General features: G+C 36.9%; 1 protein-coding gene across 1 annotated transcript; it reads right to left on the minus strand.

The window, feature by feature from the left end:
* Window positions 1-1,789: 1,789 nt before the first annotated feature.
* rorcb (RAR-related orphan receptor C b) lies at window positions 1,790-18,442 on the minus strand. The gene is made up of 10 exons (XM_056253451.1): window positions 18,170-18,442; window positions 11,787-11,872; window positions 11,404-11,545; window positions 10,160-10,627; window positions 9,086-9,207; window positions 8,863-8,995; window positions 6,533-6,640; window positions 4,813-4,923; window positions 4,513-4,625; window positions 1,790-2,152 (listed from the first exon to the last, which is right to left on the minus strand). The coding sequence occupies exons 1-10, from the start codon at window positions 18,174-18,176 to the stop codon at window positions 1,991-1,993; spliced, it is 1,452 nt and encodes a 483-aa protein (XP_056109426.1). The 5' UTR covers window positions 18,177-18,442; the 3' UTR covers window positions 1,790-1,990.
* Window positions 18,443-18,778: the final 336 nt, after the last annotated feature.

Here is an 18,778-nt window from a genome sequence, read left to right on the forward strand (position 1 = left end):
TTCTCTTGCTCTTTTCCTTTGGTTTGTGAAAGCATCTGAAGCCCACTAGACAGGAGGAAGGGTCTCACAACATCAGGATTTTCCCAGATCTGTACGTATCAACAGAACAATGTCAATGTCGGCATCCCATCCAGCTTGGCTCTCCTGTCCGGAGCAGCTCCAGAACAAAATGGGCAAAAGTCAGTTCAAACCCAGTTCAATTTCTCTGGTCCGGTACTTCCATGCACAGGCTGGAAGAATTCAAAAGCCTGCTGATGAAAGTCCTGGCTCATGCTTTTCTTTAACATTCACATCTTTCTTTACCTGCTCCACCTTTCTCTCTCTCTCTCTCTCTCATTCACTCTCTTGACTAAAAAGACTAATTTATTTACATTCCTATTCAAAATAATCTTTTTGAAATGTCCATATAAATGAAATGAACATTTAATTGTTTCTCATTCTAAAGTGGCATTTACAAGGGAAGGGGACATGGGACTGAGGTTTCTCATTGCTTAAAAATGACAAAAAAAATAATAAAAAAAAATAAGGTGCAGCACCAAACACTGTCAAAATGTGCCTGAGCAAATAAGCGCATGTGTGGATGGAATCACTGCTTCGAAAGTTGTGTTCGCCAATCCTTTAGAGTCATGCCCAAGTTTGCAAACTCCTTATCTATCACTATTGAGTGACAGTTCTGCATTTAATAATGTGTCCTGTTGCAGTCAGAAGTTGTTTGCTAGAGTCTAATACTGTACTGAATGTGTCAAGTTCAGCTGAATATGAGGTATGAGATTATGTAACTGTTCAAGTGAGGATTGTGTGGTTTTCTTTAATTTATTGTAACAAAACAAGGTGTTCACAAACGTTTGGTCATGACTGCACCTTTGTAGTGATTATCAGGTTGTTTTATTGCACATTGGAAAAGAGTTTAGCACACTTATGTTTTCTGGTTCGTTTTTAAGGTTCGTTTTAAAGGAATATTCCAGGTTAAATACAAGTTAAACTCAGATGCTAACAGATAAAGTTAAGCACTAGAAGGGCAAGTTGTAGACTTCCTCTATAAGTGCATTTCTGTCAATGCATGTGTTTGTATTCACAAACTGAGAGATGATTCAAAATGATTTTCAAAAGCTTTTGAAATTATTTTTCTAAATGTATTATTTTCATTAAATTCAATTATACATTTATTTATTATTATTATAAATTTGTATTTAACATGGAATGTTCATATAAAGTTGCACTGGTAATATTGGTCCCTTCATTTTAAATGAACAATCTGGGCACATTAGGGCTTTTTTTTTTTTTTTAAGTGGATTGTCAAAGTCTCATAAAGCGTAACGCAAGACCAAAAGTGCATTGTGTACATTCGGTCTCAAATCAAAATAAGTGCCTTCGCTTCGTGGGATACATTCATGATTCGTCTGAGGATGAAAAACGAGGGGGGAGAGGGAGGAAAAAAGCGATGTTAGTGCTTAAAGAGTGATTCGGTGGGGAAGGACGTGTGACCGTCGCCTAGTACGTAGGATGCACTTCTTTAAAAAACGTGTTGTGCTCTCCTGAATGTTCATGTGGAAGAGAGTTTGATCCTGTAAAATTCTTAAAATCATATTTATAAAACCTCCTTTGAAAAAATCATTTAAATCTCTTTGTGTGCAGATGCAGAAGGAATAGTAGCATTCTTAGACATCAACGTGTTGGGACAAAGGGCCCTTGCAAGCATACACCTGTACATTAAAGATCATTTAGGAGTGTTTCCATAAAATAATAACAGATGTGAGAGCACAATTCCAGGAATAATTCATATACAAGTATGGGTGTATGTGTTGTCGAATCTGAAATACTTTGTAGTGTATTGTGTATGTATGCTAACAGTGCTGCAATAGACTAAGGATTCTCCCTGGAGGTTTTTAAAACAAAATGACATTTTACAGGTAATGACCTCTCTTCAACACATGCCTATAATTTCCCCTTCACACTCTCTCTCATTCTCTCCCTCACTATCTCCCTCTCTCTAACTGTTGGTGGAGTCAGGGAAGTTGATCTCGCTGCCGAACACTTCCCTGTACAGAGGCGGGAAGCTGTAGGCTGTTTCCGGGTGAACCAGGCGGAAGAAATCCAGCTTGTCGATATGCAGGTTACAGATCGACTTCATCTGCGGTAGTTTGGACACCATCTGCGAACACAAGACAACGAGAGTGTCTAGCTCAGATATTCCAAAATAAAGAACTAAACCTACTGGATGATTTAAGTCTGACCTTTGGATTAGTGCCCAAACATGTTTTTTTTTTTTGCATGGATATTTAGCAGTAGATAATCAACCAGCCCATGGAACAGAAACTACACTACCATTCAAAAGTTTGGGGTTGGTAAGATTTTTAAAAATGTTTTTGAAAGAAGTCTCTTATGCTCAGGAAGGTTGCATTTATTCTATCAAGAATACAGTAAAAACAGCAATATTGTGAAATATTATAATATGAAATAATGTATTCCTAGTTCTCAGTCACACTATCCTTCAGAAATCATTCCAATATGCTGATTTGCTGCTCAAGAAATATTTATATAATTATCATCAATGTAATGATGATAATCTGATAATGATGATGATAATCTTGTCTGCTTAATTGTTTTTTTTTAAACCATGACAACATTTTTTTAACAATGTAAAAGTCTTTACTGTCACTTTTGAGCAATTTAATCCACCCTTACAGAACAGAATAATTAATCTTTAAAAAAATATATATATATTGAAAGTTTGCAATGAATGGACAAAATGTATATCATTTTATAAAAAAAAAATATATATAACTTTCATGTAAAAGCTGACATGGCATGTTTTTGTCAAATAATATATGGCTCAAAAAGAATTTTGCTCAACCCCTTTGATCCAAACATGATTGTTTTGGCTGCAAGAACTTATTATATTCAATTTAGTATATATCTATATATATATATATATAAACAACATTTAGTTCTGGTTTTCGAATCTAATTGGCCGAGAGCTTTTTCCAGCCATGCAATATTCTACTAATATCACACGGAAACCGTTTCACAATTTGTATCACTCTGCTTGTTTCTGCCGTATCTATACTGGCAGCATTTCTCACAGTGAGCGTCAATGGTGGAGGAGCAATTTTACAAATACTACTGTTATTGTGTCACAGAATTTAGTTTTAAGAGTTTTTAGGCGAGAATTAGATAAGTGTTTCTCAACTGGTGGGTCGTGACCCAAATGTGGGTTGCAAGACCATTCTGAGTGGGTCGCGGAGTGTGTATTCAAAGAAACAACAATAAAAAAAACATGATTCGAAATGTTTCTCTAATGCGAGGCTTTTATTTTGAAAAACGTGTGGGAAAGCTGTTTACTCTTCTGTTGGATGCAGTTTAAGTAAAGAGTGCATGTTTTCCTGATTCAGTATCTGCTGTCAGATGAGATGTTGTCAGGCTATATATGTCAGTGGCGTTATTCTAACATTATTTTTGTAACTTGATACGAAATAAAAATCTCACCTCAGAAAAAAGATCTTTCATTTCCTGTCAGCACGTGCTGTATACCACTTCACTATATATAAAGAGCAAAAGAAATTACGTGCATGCAACGTCATAGTTCCCATTCAGTCAGTCAAGTTCAACGTTACGCCAGACTGACGTCATGGGAACCTAACGTCTCCGTGCCCCTCTTCAGGGAACGGGTGTTACATTAGTAACCTAGACGTTACGTTGTCAATTAGTAAGTCAGGAAATTACCAAAAAGTACCAATAAATTACGTAACTGGTACGTCTGTTAGTTGGGAAGGATTTGCATGCAAGTATATGATGTTTATTCTATTCATCAGGAGCAGCTTCCATATGTTTCATTAACAGTGCATGTTAGTATTGTGTATTTACCATTCTAACTGTTATTTTGTTAATTTTTAAATGACTGGCGGCTCATACCAACTTACTAACTTTAAATGCTATATCAGATGCAGACAATACACTCGCTTTGTCGATATCTCTCTCATAAATTTTTTTTTGAATATGTGGCGGAAGAAAGTAGTTCCGCACAAAAGAGGGTTTTTAAAGATACTCCATCGTCTCCACTCCATTTATTTACACACTTGTGCCGTCAAACTGTTGTATAAAAGTAATATCACATTTGTCGTGCGATATGGCTCTATATCAGCAGCACGGCTCTGATTACCTACAGCCTCGTGCATGGCCTAATCACAGCCATGCTACTGATATAGAGCCATATCGCACTCATACTCGTGTGATATTGCTCATATATATATATACATACTTTAATTTGTGTGTTTTCTGGGTCAGAATGGGTGCAGAACTTCTTTTTAAAGAATCAGTCAAACAGATTCACAAAGTTGTGAATTCATTGGTTTAAACCGGTCTGATAAATCACTCACTGAACCACAGCTGATGTCAAACTTGACAGTGCAATGTATACATGGCATTACTCTCCTCGGATGATTCATAATATTAATGTTTTCTTAAATATCCTCAAAGTTCTCTGTAAAGTGCCGTGTGTGTCTTGTTCCTCACCTTGTCCAGTTTCTCAGTAGTGGCTCCGTTCATGTGCATGCTGTGCTGAAGGGCCACGTAAACCTTCTCTTGGAGCTTTTGAACCTGCTGAGACTCTGTCAACCATGGCCGATCTGAGCAGCACACAAACACAGACCAGGGGTTTCAAACTGTGAGAATGTGTCTCATTTCATGCAAGTATGCAAGTCTGACCATGGCACATGTTACTTTTTCTGAGAGCACATAAAACCAGCTTTAAAATCATTTTCTTCTGGGAATAAGTCGCAGAATTGGTAGCAGACATGGGTGTGAGTGTCTCACCTGGAGCCAGCAAGACCGCGGCGCTGAATAAAGCCATTTCCTCCTCGCTCAGCTGAAGACGACTCAGACTTTTAGCCAATTCAAAGACAGTGTTCACCAGGTCATCACACCCTACAAACATATACACATGCTAGTTACCATGCTGAAGATGGAGAAACAAATAACATTTCTATTAAGGTCCATAATTTTCCCAGAACCAATAATCAAGAAACTTTACTGCCGTACCATGAGAGCAGCAGGCGTAATGATATGACGCAGCGCCTGAAAATAGTTCCGTTGTGTTGACGGAAGGTGGCCTATTTTCAGGCGCTGCGTCATATCATTACGCCTGCTGCTCTCATGGTACGGCTGTAAAGTTTCTTGATTATTACGCAGGAATGAGAGAATAGTTCCTAGCCCTATCAGCCTAGAAAATCGCAACTTTACATTTTTCGTCGGTCTTAGTGCACGATGTAACTACAGAAGAGTCAAGTTTTAAATAGGAAAGATATCGAAACTCTTTGGTCATTTTTTTTTAGAAATGCTAATGGTCTTGTCCACTTCAATGATGTATGCTAAGCTATGCTAAAAGTGGTACCGCCAGAACCGGAGATCGGCTGAATGGATTCAAAAACGGTAAAACTCAACAGTTTAACTCTGGGGGAGTTGTAAAATGAGCCTATTTCCAAAAAAAGTGGAGTATCCCTTTAAGGTCGCAATAAAACGGAAGTAGAAATTTTCTTCCTTATTGTGACATACTTCAGAGTGTAATGGATTATCAAAAATAAGACCTATAACATGTATTTATAAAATAAATAGGGTGAATTTTCAATTCATGCTGACAATTTGAAAAAATCTAATAAAATAAAGAAATGGTATTAGCTACAAATCATTGTACTAACTTATTCTAAGAATAAAAGTCTTTATGTAATATGTTTTTCACTGAGTGCTTTCTGCAAAGCTTCCCATTTAACTTTGATGAGCTATTACTCACCCAAGCATCACTTGTATTTATTAACTGGGTTAAAAACCCATTAGCTCTTGTGCCTTATTGATTTATGACGCCTCCATTCTTGCTCTTAAGAGGCTGCTGGTGTTGTGTATTATAAAGTAAAAGACGATGCGTTTGAATTGAATTTGAGTACTTGCGTTCTGCTTACTGCATAGTATACACTGAATATTGTTTATATAGTTTGGCATTATGAAAAGATAAACATTTCAAACAGCAGTTTTCTGCTACATTGTAATCACATGACCTGCTTACATTTGTCACAATCTCAACACAATCTTATATGTATGTTTAATTCCGCAAGGGTATCCAGTTATTCTACTGAAAATTTTATTTTGCATTTGCAATCCAATTAGTGTAAAATCGTCTTGACAGTCTGATTAAATAATGAGTCAAGAAACATTTGTTAAAAACTGTTGCTGACATTGGCTGAACTTGGAAAAGCATACTACTATATAGAAAAAATAGTATGTAGTATCCTTACATGCTATTCTGAATTCAGTGATTGCATCTAGTTTATTCATCAAATAGGAAATGGACATTCAAATTGAGTGCATTAAATTCCAGGAAGCAGAACCCAGTTTGAATGTGTTGTATATTACACATTTTCTCATATATACTGTAGTGTAGCAGGTCAACCGTAAGTATTATATGCATACTCTTCAGAGTATACTGCTGAAATAGTGTGCTTAAGATGGTAGCATGCTATACTGAACATATCCAGACACTCACTGAGAGCTTTGAAGAGCTGAGGGCTGGCAAACTTGCCATCAAAAAACATTGTGTTGTTGGAAGAGTTGTAAGCACGGCACATTCGGATCAACAGGACTTCCAGGCATCCTGGAACAGTAATAGAGAGAAAGAAAGCGGGGGGAAAAAACGTGATGGGGAAAAAAGCAGAAAGAGAGAGAGAGAGAGAGAGAGAGAGAGAGAGAGAGAGAGAGAGAGAGAGAGAGAGAGAGAGAGAGAGAGAGAGAGAGAGAGAGAGAGAGAGAGAGAGAGAGAGAGAGAGAGAGAGAGAGAGAGAGAGAGAGAGAGAGACAGAGAGAGAGAGAGAGACAGAGAGAGAGAGACAGATAGACAGACAGACAAAGACAGAGACAAAAAGATAGACAGACAGAAAGAGAAAGATAGAGAGAAAACAGATAAAAGAGTGCAGGAGAGGGAGAAGGAAAAGCGGGAATATGCTCCACCGTGCAAAAATACACAGATTTTTTTTTAATCAAATGTTGGGAACAACAAACACCATCAAAACGAAATGTCATTGTGTTTATGAATGACATTTAGAAAGTTTGAGTTTTGTTTTGTTTAGTGAATTTTGTTTAGTTTTTTTCATACGGTAAGCACAAAGTGTAAAAGTGGATAGAATGTTGGAGAAATAAACACAAGAGGAGACAAACGTTAATGCAAGTTTCAATTTTAAGCAGAACGTGGACAGAACAGAATCCCCCACGTCGTTATTCTAAGAAAAGAAAAAAAGTGTTTTATTCTCTAACCACCCACAATCCAGTTTAACCAGCCACTAAATGCACTGAAATAGTTCTTCTTGTACTGTGTGTGTATATTTTTTATCGGCAGGAGAAAGTTACCAATTGACGGTATAATAATGGAGAATGGCATTTTATCCAGGCATATATCCAAACACAATGCAGTAATGCACAAATTGCAAATTTTTTAAGAGTCATATTAGGTGTTTGGATCATGCATATGGAAGCTTGTTTCCGCCACTGAATAAAAAAAAATAATAAAAATAATTGCGACTTTTTATCTCACAATTGCGAAATATGAAGTCAGAACTGTGAGAAATAAACTCGCAATTGCGAGATACAAAGTCGCAATTCTGAGAAATAAAGTCGCAATTGCGAGATATAAAGACGCAATTATGAGAAATAGTCGCAATTGTGAGAAAAAAAGACAGAATTGCGACTTTTTATCTCACAATTCTGACTTTTTTTCTCACAATTGCTAGTTTTCATCTCGCAATTCTGACTTTATAACACATAATTGCGAGTTTATGTCTCGAAATTCTGACATCTTTTCTCAGAATTGTGAGATATAAACTCGCAATTGCGAGTTATCGGTCCAATTCTAAGGGAAAAAAAGACTAACTTTTTTCCCCTCAGAATAGTTTATATCTCACAATTCTGACTTTACAACACGCAATTTCGACTTTATATCACGCAATTCTGACTTTATAACACGCAATTGCGACTTTATTTCACGCAATTCTGACTTTATAAACTGCAATTGGGACTTTATATCATGCAATTCTGACTTTATAACACGCAATTGCGACTTTATAACACGCAATTCTGACTTTATAACCTGCAATTGCGACTTCATATCAATAAATTCTGACTTTATATCTCGCAATTCTGACTTTATAACACGCAATTGCGACTTTATTTCACGCAAATCTGACTTTATAACCTGCAATTGCGACTTTATATCATGCAATTCTGACTTTATAACACGCAATTGCGACTTTATTTCACGCAATTCTGACTTTATAATCTGCAATTGCGACTTTATATCAATAAATTCTGACTTTATATCTCGCAATTCTGACTTTATAACACGCAATTGCGATTTTATATCACGCAATTCCGACTTTATATCTCGCAATTGTGAGAAAAAAGTCAGAATTGTGAGATAAAAAGTCGCAATTACCTTTCTTCTTATTTTTCATTCTGTGGCGGAAACAAGCTTCCATACATGCATTATCCACATCCAAGCACTCTGCTAGACTGAAAACTGTACTGTGAAAATTCAACTAATTTAACTTTGGCATTACCACATGTAAATACACGGCCTTAGAGTATTCTAGACGTAGTATGAAAGACAATGCTCAAGAAACTAAGAGTGTTCTGGAATGATCTAACGGTGTTATCATAACAATAGTAATAGTGTAGAAACTAATAATGAGATTGAACGGCCGCTTAGGGCCACATCAGAAATGCCACATCATGGCAGTAAATGGATAAGGTGATGCGGATGAGAAATGTGTTGTATAATCAGGGATTAGTAATCTGTAATCCGTGTGGGACCAAGGCAGCACTGACCTGCTTTGAGCAGGATGATCTGGTCATTCTGGCAGAGGTCCATGAATCCAGAGATGCGCTTGGCGAACTCCACAACGTACTGGATGGCATTTGTAATATGCAGGGCGCACTGCTGCCACATCCATTCTGCAGACTGAAAGTACAGAGATTGATAATACAGCCGTTAACAAAGAGACAAATCAGCAAGCACAATCAAAAGAGATCTAGTATGACGATGCTGTACCTTGAGCTGAAAGCTGCAGGTTTCTTCAGGTGTGTAGAGGTTCCAGGTGAGTTTCTTCAGCTCTTCTGGGCTGTACTGACACGTCTCCAGGTGAGACTTCACCACGTTTTGAGTGATCCGCTCTGAACATAATTGCACCACATTAGCACATTTTCCATTAGTATCTGTCTATCTAAATAAAAACAGACATAAGCAGGATCGGAAATAATATACATATCTAAATAAGGAATATATTATATAGATATATCCATCTATAGATGAAAATAAATAGATATTATAATTAAACATATATATATATATATATAAATACAGAGATTATATAATCTATAAAAATAACTTATGTAAATAAAATGTATATAAAATTTAAGCATATTTGTAGAACCAAACCATATATTATTATATTATTAATGCATTAACTAAGGTTAACAAATAAGACCTTAGTGTAAAGTGTTACCTATTTATTGATAGATATATAGATTATAAAATACATAATGTTATAAATAAATAGGCATAAACACTGATATATGATGTGCCATAAATTCATGCAAAAATAATAGATATCATGAGTTGTAAAGTAAAATTGTCAGTATATATATATATTTTTTTTTTTTTACTAAATCTAATGGTAACACTAGTTTAGGGTCCAAAGCAATAAAATTGCCTATTTGCATGCATTTTAGTAGGATTTTGGCTGTTTATTAGCACTTATAAAGCACATATTAAAGCCTTATTCTGTATGACCATATTCTACATCCCTTAATCCAATTCCAACCCAATACATAAACGTAGCAACTACCTTACTAATTATTAATAAACCGTAATTAGGAGTTTTTTAAGGCAAACGTCGTGGTTAATAATAAGTTATTAGTGAGAATTGGACCCTAAACTAAAGTGTGATTTATGCTCAGTTTATTGCAATAAAAAATGTAACTGTGTCCGAACAGGAGGATTTTCAGTAATGAGAATTTAAGGGAAAATTGTTATTAAAATAATGTCAGAATCTCAATCTAAATATATATTAGCATAACGATTAAAATTATGATCATGAAATGTGAATCTATAATGGCAGCTCACCTATGTCGTGTAGAGAGCAGTTGTCTGGTAAAGAGCTCAGGAGAGAGTGTGTAAATAGGCTTTTTTCAGGCAGGATGTACTCATGCTTCACTCTCACAGATTCGGCAAAATCTACAGAGCTGGGCCCCGGAGAGCTCTGATTGGATGAACTTCCACTTCCTGCGCTCCCAGACCCGCCGAGCATCTCCAGAGTGCAGTACTCGCCCGCCTCCTCTGGGGTGAGCGGCAGGTCGAATATCAAGCCGTCGGGCAGCGTGGCGATGTCGTCCAGGTCGCTGAGGTTGGAGCTGGATCCTCCACTGCTGTACGGTCGGCTGTGTGCGCTGTCTTCGCCCGTATCCTCACAGTCACGTGACGCCAGACCGCCACCTAAACCCGCCAGGCAGTCTTGAGACAGCTGCTGGTGCCGCTGCACCTCTGCATACAGGCTGTCCCGCTGTTTCTTTGACATTCGGCCAAACTTCACCGCTACAGAAAGCCAAAGTGAGAGACAGTTACTTTTACGTCACTTATTATTACTAATTATTTAAATAGCATTTATATGATTCATTTATATTTATATACAAAAGTTTGGGGTCAATTTTTTTTTTTTTTTTATTAAAACTTATTCAGCAAGGCATGGAAGCTTGTTTCCGCCACAGAATAAAACATTTTAAAAGATAATTGTGACTTTTACAGGTTACATCTTGCAATTCTGACTTTTCTTCTCAGAATTGAGTGATATAAACTCACAATTGCGTGTTATGAAGTCAGAATTGCCAGACATAAACTCGCAATTGAGAAAAATAAAGTCAGAATGACGAGATATATATTTGCAGTTTAGAGTTATAAAAAGTCAGAATTGCGAGTTTATGTTTCACCATTCTGACTTTATTTTTTTCAATTGCGAGGTTACATCGGGCAATTCTGACTTTATAACACGCAATTGCGTGTTACAAAAAAAGTTTATAACTTTATCACACAATTCTGAGATAAAAGACAAAATTGCGAGATGTAAACTCGCAATTGCGAGAAAAATTGTCAGAGTTGTGAGATAAAAAGTCTCAATTAGCTTTTTTTTCAAATTTATTCTGTGGCAGAAACTTCCGTAGCAAGGATCCATTAAAAGCGAACAAAGGGTAAAAAAAAGATTGTCGTAGTCACAAAAATAATAACATCTGCCCTTTGACCCTGCCCAGTATATTTGAGTCCCTATCCCTAAAATTCAGCTGGTGGGTTAGTTTGACATTAAGACTCGCGCTCACCATCACGGCTCATGCCAAGCGCCAGGCACTTCTGCAGCCGGCAGTGTTGGCAGCGGTTCCGATTGGTTCGGTCGATCAGGCAGTTCCTCTGCCGTGAACATGAGTACATGGCATTGTTCTGCTGGCTGCGTCGGAAAAAACCCTGCAAAAAAGAAACGTTGTTACCTCGGTGTACAGGACAGATAATATCAGGTGCGGCTTTGCATGGGTGTGACCTGGCATCGAATGACGAATATAATGGAGGGATAGAGCACAAAAGGGATAGAGCACAAAAGGATAATTTTGTTACTGTGAGTTTAATAACAGGAAATTGCACATCTACGGTAAGAAAAGAAGAAAATATGACTTAGTAATCATTAGGGAATTATAGTTTGAATTCTCACCTTGCACCCTTCACACGTAATAACGCCATAGTGAATCCCGGAGGATTTGTCGCCACAGATCTTGCACGGTATAACCTCAATTTGAGCTGGAATAAAAACAACATCATTTTAGGAAATAAAAGCAAAAACGTGTCCTGAACAAATAGAAAAGTACATATTATGCACAGATCCATTTTTTAAATACACCACAAATAATGTCAACCAATACAGTCAGATAGAGAGATCTCTCTCTCGCTGCACGGCATGAAGGACAGAGGATTGATTTTCCGAGTGAAGGGTGTATTATGTCTCAGCATATGATATCATCTCATATGATCAGTGGAACACAGTGTAGGGACTTTTAGAAACTAGGTGCCTCCTAATTAAAAGTAAACAGTATGTAAACAAAAATTAAATTATTGACAAAAACTAAAATAAAAAGTGAATTCATTAATAAATCAAAGAATAAACCAAATAAATAAATAAATGTGTGATAACAGTTACACAGTTATTATGCAATAAAATGTATTATATTCATGTACATTTTTAATAATAGCGGTTTAACCTAAAAATCGTATTATAGACGTATCATGAACATCACAACTACCCATATATATCCAATTAATTACATTAAATAAATAATTAACGAATGAAGGGCATAATGAATAAATGATTGAATGAATAAATAAATATGCTTTGTGGTATAGTTGCACAATAATTATGCAATAATTCTTTTTTTTTCTTTTTTCTAGCATATGTTGCATGTAGTGGTGGCATGGAAAAAACTAAGCTTGCAACGACATGCTCAGTACGGCTCAGTAGGAAAAAAAAACATCCTCCATTTTGTCTTTCTAGCTCTGTCAGCTGAAAGCAATGACCAAGATGCACTGTGGCATGCAATGGAAAAATCTGTAAGCCCTCGGGTGCCCCTCCCATACCGCTCTCTGTGTAGTGTTATATAACCTTCGTCTGCAAACATTCCACAAACACGCCATTCAGGGCTGCTCAGTCTAATAATGCAGATGCTCCGCCTCCCTGGCACTTCTGACAGCCTATTGGTTGATGCTCAGGCAGATGTGTCTGCGATTGGCCGGCTCTAAATGTCGCTCAATTCGGCTTGGCTGTAAGCCCATGTGGACTCGCTGTCCTACTGACATACTTTCTCAGTGAAAAGGGGAGGGGCGGCTGTGGGCGGATCCCCAGTGCATCTCATTTGAATAGGCCTTTCCCTTCTCTCTGTTAAGGTGGTCTCAACAGTTTTTGGTTAGATAATACTCTGTATAATAAATACAAGTGTATATGAATATTTACATTATCATTACTATTATTATTAAATTATTTAACATTTTATATAATAATAAATGTTTAAACTAAAATCTTGATATTAATGAAAAAATGTACATGAACACAAAGTCTATATTATATAATATGCTATATATACACAGTATATATGATGGATTTGATATTTTCTAGCTGAGTCTGAAAAGAACTGTTCATGTTCACTCATCATGAGACGTGTCTGACATGTGCGCTTCATCTCCAATTGTTTGTTTACCGGTACGTTAAAGTAAATACAAATTAACCCACTAGTACCGCTATTCTTTTACTTCACTTTCCCTGCATTTAAGCTTCATTCATCACAAAAAGTATTCTCGTCCTTTCATAACATTACGATTGAACCGCTGTAGTCACATGGACTATTTTAACGATGTCTTTACTGCCTTTTTGGGCCTTGAAAGTGGTGGTTACGTTGCTGCCTATGTGGGGTCAGAAACCTCTCGGATTTCATCAAAAAAATCTTCATTTGAGTTCCAAAGATGAACGAAGGTCTTACGGGTTTGGAACGACATGATGTTGAGTAATTAACGACATAAATTTCATTTTTGGGTGAACTATCCCTTTAAGCCATATAAGATGACATTAAGTAGTCCACATGGGATGTTTTCAGGTTTCAAAGCTTTGCTGTGTGCAAATATTAATTTAGGTTCTTGTTGAAAAAACCTGAAATGTCTATATTATTGCTATTGTCAAAATTACTTTTCTGTTTAAAGCAAATTCAGGTTTGCAAGAAGAACTGCAGCTCTTCAAGCCTTTGACACAGACACCAATGTGGAAGAGAACATTTCCCAGAACACATTTATGCTTAATTGTAAGATGTCCGGAAGAAATTATTTCTGCTGGCATGCCTGAGGGTAAATATAACACTTCAGACATTCTTTCAAGGCCTCCATACTTTTAATATGGTAGTGTAAATGTTTATCTGTATCTGTTGCTTTTCTCTCTTAGAGTCGCCCACAAGATTTCAACCTCAGGCACACACACTGAAACTCTTTAACTCTCTTCAACTGACCATAAAGAGACAGAGAGAGCAGTGCAAAATCCACCAGTAAGGGTGAGCACCAGCTTTAGCATAGATGCTGATAAGGCAAACCAGGTGTGTTTGTATGCATGTGTTTTTCTTCATGATTATCTTGTCAATGTAATAATACTTCCCTTCCATCATTTTACTAGTCTTAAGTTGTCACTTGTATTGTCGTCATGTTTACTCAGATAGTCCAAGATGCTCTAGTGGTGAGGAAGTGCTTCAGGAAAGAAGACTAAGATCAGTCTTCGTTTCCATAAGGTAAATGAGCTTCTGTGTATGTTTGCTGACAATGTTTATATGTGAATAAATGCCTAAACTAAATCTGTTCTTATAATCATATAAAGTGATTGTGTCTCTTCAGAAAATTTGGACTAAACTGCTCTATTCGTATTGAAAAGATTTACGATCTCTTTATGAACTTTTTGAAGTGACAAAGTGTTAGTTGCGTAGCCTGTCAATGGAGGGAGGGACTATACTGTAGTTGTAGCTGTGAATCCACTTTCCAGCTCTTTAAAAGGACGAGGACTTGCGCTAGAATTGATACGGTAAAACCGACGCCATCGTTACTGTTCGTATCACTGTGAATCAAGTGCCAAGGAAGCCTCCGAAGCTAAAATTCAGATTTGGTAATGGACGTTTCGTTTCCGACACGGACCAATCAGAGCAGAGCAGCCTCTCGGAAAGGAGGGTTTTAGAGAAACTGAATCTTCTGACAAACTGTTTTCAGACTCTTTGAAAAAATGAGGTGGTGTGCAATGTATATTTCGTTTTTTGACCTTTGATGGATGTAAATCTGTTGTAGGAGACCTCCTAAACAAAAGTAGGAACCTTTAAAATAGCATAATTTCTCAAGGGACCTGCATTTTGTTCCATTCTGATCCATCCTGCACTTCTTTTAGCAGTTTTCAAAAGCAAGAACAAGTCCTGTGTACCGAAGATTTGCAGGAGTATGACCCCAAAATCCCTAATATAGGCCTACTCATCTTTTCATATTAGCATCACTGAGGGATCATAATGCTTTATTATTCCACAGTCCCTTATATTCTAAATGTGTGTGATATCATAGACAAATACAAAAATTATAATAAAGATAGATGAAACATTTAATTATTTACATGCAGAGCAATCAAGGGAAATGGTTCAAATCTACTTTGAGCAGCAGCCTCTGTTATCTGTGTTTGCGGACAGGTGCCATAATGCAATCATCTTTGAGTACAGAACATTGTGTCAAGCAGTTAAGTCTATATTGTGGTGACATTACACAAGACGGCAGATTAGATTAAGCAGGAGTGCGTAACCGATTTTTACCGTAAGCGTTAAGGATAACGCAAGGGGAGCGACTGACCCAACAAATATCACAAGAACAACCTTGTCTTGTAATGGCGCTACATAAACATTGGAAAAAGTAAAAGGTACAGTTTTGAATTTAGCCAAAGGTGTAATTTGTTATTTTGACAAACGCATGTAATGAGGTGTAGCCATGTTTTTAATCACAATTTTTCCGCAATGGTGTCTCCCGTCATGGTTGGCATATGTAGAACAGAGTAAAGAACAATGATTTAACACCCCACCTATTTTACAAAAATTCTGAGTTTCACCCAAGCAGTGTGAAATCCAGACGGCTTCACGCAGACAGAACAGAAGTACACAGTAGTTTCTGATAAGACTGATGAGTGTGTGAAACGGTCAGTGTGTCAGTGAGTCACTTTTGGTGAGACTCCTGCCAAATGTTCCTGCTGTCTGGTCACCATAAAAATAAAGTTCATACATGCAAAGGTCACTTTAAAGACTGCACTTATGCCAAACCAAACAGTAGGAGAGGCAACTGGCAAATGGCCACGCTCTTAAAATTAAAACCCACTCCATGGCTCTCAATGGGAAAACAGCTTTAATTATGCATGCATTTGTTTGTGTGTGTTTTCTTTGATGTGAATCGATTATCATAATTTTAGTGAAAGACTTCAGAACAGAGGGGATTAGAGGTACGTTAAGACCGATGACACAAGACACACCACACAAAAACTTTCAGGATTTACATTAATAAAAATATTCCAGACAGAGTGCAGATCTGCTCTTTTTCAGTATATATATCATCCGCTACAGCTCTCCTGTCCTCCGCTACCCTGTGAACATGAGCCACGCTGTGTATATTTAAACACAGCCCCACCTCACGACAGTATGTCCGGACATGTACGCCTGCAACTGGCTTTAACATTTGTCCAGAGAGCAAACAAAATGGTTGAGACAAAATCCTCACTTTGTACTTACAGACAAAGGGCACTTTTTTGTTTTGGGGCACTAAAGTTTGGGGCACTAGTTAAATGAAATGATTTAATATTTACTCAACTCCAGGTAAAAGGTGAACCGTTCTTTTTAAGACGCCAAGCTAAAGAACAATCTTTGGTTACACTTTATTTAAGGTGTCCGTGTTACAGTGTAATTATACAAGTACTGAGTAATAAAAATTAACTACATGTACTAACTATAGGATTAGGATTTTTGACGGTTAGTTGCATGTAATTATGCATAATTTACTGTTATTAGTATGGAACATATATGTAACAAGGACACAGTCAAAATAAAATGTTACCCACTCTTTTTGTTCAGACTTTTCAAACAGACGTATTGGAAAGGAAATAACAAATTGCTCAATACTGTAATCTTGATTACCGCTCATGATTGTTGTCAATTGAGAAATGTATTTTTACATTTCATCAGAATTTTTTCACTTTTATCTATGAGCACAAATCAAGAGAATGTTGACTATTTACTCGTCTAATTTAGATGAGAGTAGTAACGTTAATTAATTTAATGATATTAAGCTGCAAACTTTTGTCATTGTAAATGATTGTAATAGTGCTTATAATTATTTAATATTATAATACATAAAATAGAGATATTTGGCCAGTTTTGGCACTCTCACTAACTATACATTTTGCATTACAAAACAATATATATATATAAATGTAAATATTTTCGGTAACACTTTATTATACATGCGTTACATGTAGTTACTCTAGTAATAACTAGGAATTATAGCAAAACAAAAAATTATAGTATACTAAACCAAACCCTATAGTAAGTACGTGTAGTTAATTATTATTAGGTACCCTACATAAATGTGCACTGATGTACACTGATGTTGATCGATAAGTAATAACAGCATTTCCCCCTCATTGCATGCATGTTACATACATTGGTGAGATTGCTCTAATAATTAATGGTTATTGTCTGTATCAAGAACGGAGTTCAAGTTCAAACTCAAGTTCATGATGGAGATGAAGGCGCGGTGGCCATAAATCACTTAACAGACCACATGGGTCTACACGACTCCAGCAAAGCCCCTCCCCTCTCTCGCGCTCTGTCTCTCCCTCATTCCCTCCTGTGAATGCTGTGTAATGTTCAGTGACATAACTAGGTCAGTGGAACAGCAGGTTTGAGCGCTGCTCACACAGCCGGCCATGCTGCCCTGCGAAAACAACAACACGCAACTGAACATTTACACACAACAGTATCACGAGAACTAAGTAAGGCGAGGATTTAACTGACATTACAAAAACAAAGCGTGTTCAGCAGAAATATTTTGTTAAGAGACTGTCACGATAGTGTGAGACATTTTATTCACCGAATGCAAGTTGTATCGATATTTTTTAGAGGATATTTAACTGCTTATCTTCATTCAGGAGAAAATAATAACAATAATTTTACACTCATTACGTAATAAAAACCTGTCACACAAGCAATCACGACCTGCCGCTGAAAGCTTCATCATTCTGCGTCAAAATTCAAAACTCATTTTTGACATCTGCGTATGATTCATTGTAACATTTGACACAGAATATGGAATGCCAACGAACATTTAAACGCGTTACAAAGTAACAAGTGCCCGCGTGGCAAATGTCACAGGGAAGCAGCACACAAATCTGTGCAGGAAAACATACCTGCATTATTATATGGTTAAATGTTTAGAGACCATTTAAAAGTAATATGCAATGTCAATGTAATAGTTATATGCCATGCAGTGCTACAAACACCTTACCTCTCATTTTGATCGCAGTTTCTTGATTCTCCAAAGTTCACTGACGAAGAAATATATTCGAACTAAGTAGCTAACTTGAGACAGCTACCCGAATTAAACTTTTCAACTCCGACTGTGAGCATTATTAGGAAAATAAAATTGAAGTAAATGCGCGTGTCTAAAGGTCTTCACTTTCAGCAACAAATTCAAGTCGCATTCGACGTGTGTTATGGCGCGGTATGAAACGTCGTCCTCCCTCTCCTCTCACTCTACCCTGCTAACCTACTTTCAGAAGCGTGGACTCTCACATGATCTCACCAGCGGCGCGCACTGCTCACGGGGACGCGCATCCAGTCAGCTCTTAAGGTAGGACTAGAATTCACGGAACATACTAATTAATTGCATTAATTTAAAGTAAAGAAGGTCCCAGAGAACAAATGGCATCTGGACTGTAATTTTTTATTTTTTTAATCCAGTTAAAGAGATAGTTAACCCAAAAAATGAGAATTCTGTCATTAATTAGCTACTCACCCTCATGGCGTTCTAAACCTGTACGACTTTCGTTCATTTTCAAAACACAAATTAAGATCTTTTTGATGAAATCTGAGAGTTCTCTTTCATCATCTCGTG

The sequence above is a fragment of the Rhinichthys klamathensis genome, unplaced genomic scaffold, assembly GCF_029890125.1.
Source record: "Rhinichthys klamathensis goyatoka isolate OS25496 unplaced genomic scaffold, OSU_Roscu_1.1 h1tg000105l_1, whole genome shotgun sequence".
Classification (NCBI taxonomy): domain Eukaryota; kingdom Metazoa; phylum Chordata; class Actinopteri; order Cypriniformes; family Leuciscidae; genus Rhinichthys; species Rhinichthys klamathensis.

Bases quoted from the DNA above. Each gene is read 5' to 3' on its own strand.
- rorcb (XM_056253451.1), bottom strand. The intron at 11,546-11,786 runs GTGAGAATTCAA...TCTTTTTTGCAG, and splicing joins TTACGTGTGAAGGGTGCAAG to GGTTTTTTCCGACGCAGCCA. The intron at 9,208-10,159 runs GTGAGCTGCCAT...AATTATGTTCAG, and splicing joins CTGCTCTCTACACGACATAG to AGCGGATCACTCAAAACGTG.